The sequence below is a fragment of the Panthera tigris genome, chromosome A1 (assembly GCF_018350195.1).
Source record: "Panthera tigris isolate Pti1 chromosome A1, P.tigris_Pti1_mat1.1, whole genome shotgun sequence".
Classification (NCBI taxonomy): Eukaryota; Metazoa; Chordata; class Mammalia; order Carnivora; family Felidae; genus Panthera; species Panthera tigris.
In genome coordinates, this window is record NC_056660.1 from 83,449,137 (window position 1) to 83,454,796 (window position 5,660).

The 5,660-nt window shown below is 33.4% G+C and overlaps 1 protein-coding gene across 1 annotated transcript; it reads right to left on the bottom strand.

The window, feature by feature from the left end:
• Nucleotides 1-325: 325 nt before the first annotated feature.
• On the bottom strand, nucleotides 326-1,270 carry LOC102959724 (olfactory receptor 2T29-like). Its single transcript, XM_042958368.1, has one exon. The coding sequence runs from the start codon at nucleotides 1,268-1,270 to the stop codon at nucleotides 326-328; it is 945 nt and encodes a 314-aa protein (XP_042814302.1).
• Nucleotides 1,271-5,660: the final 4,390 nt, after the last annotated feature.

The following is a 5,660-nucleotide window of genomic DNA, read 5'->3' on the forward strand; positions in this document are numbered from 1 at the left end:
TCACCAGTTCTACATATTATGGTCTTTGTTTATAAATATTTTATTATATATTTCATAAGAATATGAGCATTTCCCACAGAGTCACAGTGCAGTTATCAACTTCAGAAAAATATAACATGTATACAATACCATTGTGCAAATATTTTGAATGCAGAAATGTAAAAATGAAGAGCTTTCTGGTACAGGGAAACAATTCCTGTGAAAGGGATAAATAGATGACAACAAATCATGCTATAATAATCTGAGGAATAACATTGGCATAGGATCCTACAGTTTTAATTTGTAGAGTGCAGGAAAAAACATTAGTACAAATATTTCCTACTTTTTAGTTTCCTGAAAGACAAATTCCACATTTTTTCAGCGCCTTTGTAACATCCTTATTCCTAAAACTATAAATTAAAGGGTTTAGAACAGGAGTGAGTATGGTGTAAAAGACAGATACAATCATGTCATTCTCAGGGGTGTGGTAGGAATTGGGGAGCATGTAGGTATAAATGGCAGCCCCATAGAAGAGGATGACAACAGTCATGTGGGAAGAACAAGTAGCAAAGGCCTTTTTCCGCCCCTCTGCTGACTTCATCCTGTGGATGGTGAAGAGGATGAAAGAATAGGAGCTTGAAATGACTGTCACAGGAATGAGGAGCATGAGAACGCAACATAAGTACATAAGTGTCTCATAGAGGGAAGTATCTGAGCAGGAAAGCTTCATTACAGCAGGGACTTCACAGAAGAAATGATGGATCTCCCGGGATCTGCAGAAGGGGAAGGTCATGGTGACAGGAGTGAGCATAAATCCATCCACAGATCCCAGCAACCAGCAGGAAGACACCAAGATGAGGCATACCCTATGGTTCATGAGGATAGGATAATGGAGTGGATGGCAGATGGCCACATAGCGGTCATAGGCCATGGCAGCTAGAAGGAAAAATTCTGAACCTACCAGTGTCAAATAGAGAAACATCTGCATCCCACATTCAGGGGCGGAGATCTTATTCACACCCATAACCTGGTCCATGAGCATCTTGGGCACAGTGACAGAAATGTACATCACATCCATGAGAGACAACTGAGTAATAAAAAAGTACATGGGGTTATGAAGGTGAACATCATAGTGTATCAAAAGGATCAGCATGGTGTTTCCAGACAAGGCCATCAGGAAAACCACAAAAATGACCACACAAAGCAGAGCTGGGTGCTTGGATTGACTGAAGAGTCCCACTAGGTCAAAATCTGATCGTACAGTATGGTTGACCACCCAAGTGTTTTCCATTGGATTTCACCTGGATCACCAAGGAGAAATATGGAGTTAATGGATGATTCATGTGATATCATTACCTGAAATAAATGTTTCAGTAAGTTTGTGTGTGTATGTTTACACATGGAAAACCAGTGTGCTAACAAGGGGAAGTTTCAAGGACTTGGAAGTTTTAGGATTATAAATTACCTATAATTGAACAAATTTACTGAAATCTAAGAATTCAGATCTGCAAATCAAAAATATTGGTATTTTATAATTCCACTATTGGGTGTACATTTCCCCAAAGAAAACAAAAATTATAATTCAAAAAGATATATGCATCTCTATGTTTATTTTAGTTTTTCTCAAATTTCCATATGAACTTTATTTTTTCAAGTTTTAATTTAAATTCCAGTTAGTTAACATACAGTGTAATATTAGTTTTAGATATGCAATATACTGATTCAACTCTTTCATAGACCATCCGGTACTCATCAGAATTGTACAACAAGAAATCCTTTTGATCTGGACTTTTATTGGAATGTTCTGATTACTGAGTCAATGTCTTTATTAGTAATCATTCTGTTAAAATATTCTGTTTCTTTTTTTAAGTTTTTTTTAAATTTAAATCCATGTTAGTTAACATATAGTGTAATAATATTTTTAGGAATAGAATTGAGTAATTCATCACTTATATATAGCACCCAGTGCTCATTCCAAAAAGTCCAGTTAATATATGTTGTAATATTAGTTTTGGTGTAAAATGTAGTGATTCCACCTACATAAACACATGAAGATTATTATATCAAGAGTATTCCTTAATCCCCATCACCTATTGTAACCATAAGTTTGTTCTCAATATTTAGGAGTATGTTTCTTGGTTTCTCTCTTTTTTCCCTTTTATCAATTGTTTTATTTATTAAATTCCCCATATTATTGAAATAACATTGTATTTTTATTTCTCTGACTGACTTGTTTTGCTTAGCATAATACTCTCTACTTCCATCCATGTCATTTCAAATGGCATGATGGCATTCTTTTTTATGGCTGAGTAATATTCCGTTGTATATTTTTTATATCCACTCCTATGCTTATTACAGCATTATTTACAAGAGCCAAGATATGGAAACAGCTTAATTGTCCATTGAAAGATTAATGGATACAGATTGAGTAGTGTGTGTGTGTGTGTGTGTGTGTGTGTGTGTGTATGCACAATGGAATATTATCCAGCCACATAATCCATAAGATCATGCCCTTTGTGACAACATGGATGTGCATAGATGGTATCATGCTAAGTGAAGTAAGTCCGACTGAGAAAGACATATACATGACTTCACTCCCATATGTGGAATTTAATAACACAAATGAATGAACAAACAAAAAGCAAAATCAGACCTATAAATACAGAGACATAAATGATGGTTGCCAGAGAAGAAATTGATAGAGCATGACAAAATGGGTGAAGAAGAATTCCAATTATGGAACAAATAAGTCACAGGAAAGATGGCACAGTATAAGGAATATAGTCAATGACATTGTATGTTTTCTTTTATTTTTGTATTTGTTTTCTTCATCCATTTTAATTTAATTTATTTTTTTTAATTTGAGTATAGTTGGCAATGTTCCATTAGTTACAATTGTACAACTTAATAGTCTAAAAAGTTTATACATTATGCTATCTTCACCACACTTACACCTACCATCTGTCCCATTACATTGCTGTTAAAATATCATTTACCATATTCTTTATGCTCTTCTTTTTATCCCTGTGACTTATCATCCCACACTAGGTGGTCCATACCTCCATCTCCCCTTCACTCATTTTTCCCTGTCTTTATCACCCTGATACTGTTTGGTGACAGATGGTAGCTACACATTTTGTGAGCATCACATAACTTTTATCCTGATTGAATCAATATGTTGTACACCTGAAACTATTGAAACATTATGTGTCAGGTATATGCTAATAAAAAAATTAAAGTATATTGGTAACTTATAATAAGATTTCCACAATTAAAGCTTTTGAGTTTAATTGAACAGTGTTGTTTTGTCAATGACTATAGAAATCTGTATAACCCCTGCCCTATATAAAAACAAAAAGAGAATCATTTAAAAAAGAATAAAACCCCTTATTTCCAAAGTTTTTTTGTTATGGAAGTCAGAATGGAATCAACCTTTCCTGTTTAAGGATTCACTGAATCTAAAAAACTCTTAGAGATACATTCCATATAATAAATATTTATAAAGCAACTGAAGCAAAATTTGGGAAATATTCATAGCAAAAGTTTGAATCCCCTTTGTCTGAATAATCAGGCAAGTAGTGATGCTCTGTGCTTGTGTGGGGTAAGCCATGCATCAACAGGAACGGATGGGGTCTTCACCAATGGCCAAATCCTAAGACATCATAGGAACATCAATTTAGGAGGTAACACTTTGAGTCTGGACTATGACTGTGGGTCCAGATTATCCTCTATCTAATATATATATATATATATATATATATATATATATATACACACACACACATATATAAATATATATATATATACACATATATTTCTTATTTTAATTCAGGTTAAACAAATATTTATGGGGAATCTTACCTTAATTTTGTCTAGTATGTCTAGTATGTTCATCTCCAACTTCATGCACTTAAAACTCCTACCATTTGTTCTTAATTTAAGGGGGAAGATCTAGCATTTAGAAGGTCATTGTCATTTACAAGACAAGTCTTTAGTTGTTTCCACAAGCATCATCTACTTTATTGTCTATAGCAACAAATTTTTCATGGAAACTGAGATGTAGAGTGGAAAACTGAACAACATCGAGTTGCTTGTGACTCCAATTCATTTCCCCTCTTTATCTGGCTACCCAAATCCTACATCTGTGTTAAATGCTAAAAGCAAAAGAAAAATTGCATTGGTTACATTGAAGGAGGGCAAAGCCCATCATCTATTCAGGCAAAAATACTGCATGCGTGTGTGTATGTGATTTAAAATGGAATCTTAAAATAGCACAAAATAAGAACAATGAAAGTATAGTATATCTGTCCTTTCTGAAAAAAAATCAGTAATAATGTACTTATTCTCTTATGAATATTAAACATTTGCAACTTTTTAATTTCTGACATGTTAAATGTTAAATTTGAAAAAATCCCTATCAATAACAACAACAAAAAAAAGAAATACTGGCTCTTCCCTCTAAGAAGAGTTTGGAAGCGATTATGATATTTCAGGAATAATCTCCAACTTTGAAAACATTTTGTACTCTTGTAATTATTCAAAAAACCTATTAAAATATTCAAATTATTAACTCTACCTAGTTCTGGGGTGCTAGAGCAGTAGAAAACACTGAAAATTAATTTGATGCCTTAGTGTAATTATCCAACAAATCTGGTACACATTGCACGTCAAAATATAGTCTGTCAAATTCTACACCTACTAGCAGAAGAAAGTGCAAAATTAAAAACAGCCTGATAAAAGCAAAACATACCTTCTTTCTTAATCAATATTTGTCACCAAAGTGAAATAAATCTTTACTGCAATTTGGTAAATGAGAGTGACTGTGATCAAGCCACACTGAACAGCCCACCTGGCACACCAGATAGACAATGGAATGCTTTCTGTACCATATAAGGTAATTGGCCTCCCTGTTTATTCTTATTTTTCTGTATCCAATTTGTTGAGTTTAATATAAACACAACAGTGTATTATTTAATTTGCAGAATTATTAATAGTGGTGGTAAAATAACATCAAATCTTTATTTGAAGCTGACCACATTCCAGAAATTGTCCTATTGCTTTACCATATTTTATCTTCCCCAAGAGTCAATGAGGTACTTCCTCATCTGATTTTCTCCTTTTATAAATTCAATAATTCAGATTCCCAGGGCATCTGCCTAACATCACATAATTTACCTGCAGGAGGACTTGTGTCTCAACTCAGATGTTGGGGCCCAGAGCCTATAATGCTGCCTTAATTCTCTAGAACACTATCTCCCCTCCAGTCTGCAAGTTGCATATGATCTCTCTTTGTAAGTTTCATCTAAGAAACATAAATATGATAGAGACATTGGTTTCAGTTTTTTAACTACCAGAAAAAATTCTCACTCAAAGTAAAATCAGTCTCATTTCTTCTGCAAAAATTTCAACTTTAAGAAAAAAAAAACATTATCCAATAATATAGGAGGGATGTGTACTCTTTTGTCCCTAAATAATGGAAATTAAAAAAAAAACTGTTTCCTAACATGTTGCAGTAAATTACATTAAACATTCAATCAAAAAGGGCAATTAAGAGTACATTTATCTTGACGAGCTCTGAGAAATGTATATAAATGTTGAAACATTATATTGTACAAGGGAACCTAATATAACACTGTACGTTAATTATACTTGAATTTAAAAAACACATTTGTGGGGCACCT

Bases quoted from the DNA above. Each gene is read 5' to 3' on its own strand.
- LOC102959724 (XM_042958368.1), bottom strand. From the start codon at position 1,270: ATGGAAAACACTTGGGTGGTCAACCATACTGTACGATCAGATTTTGAC.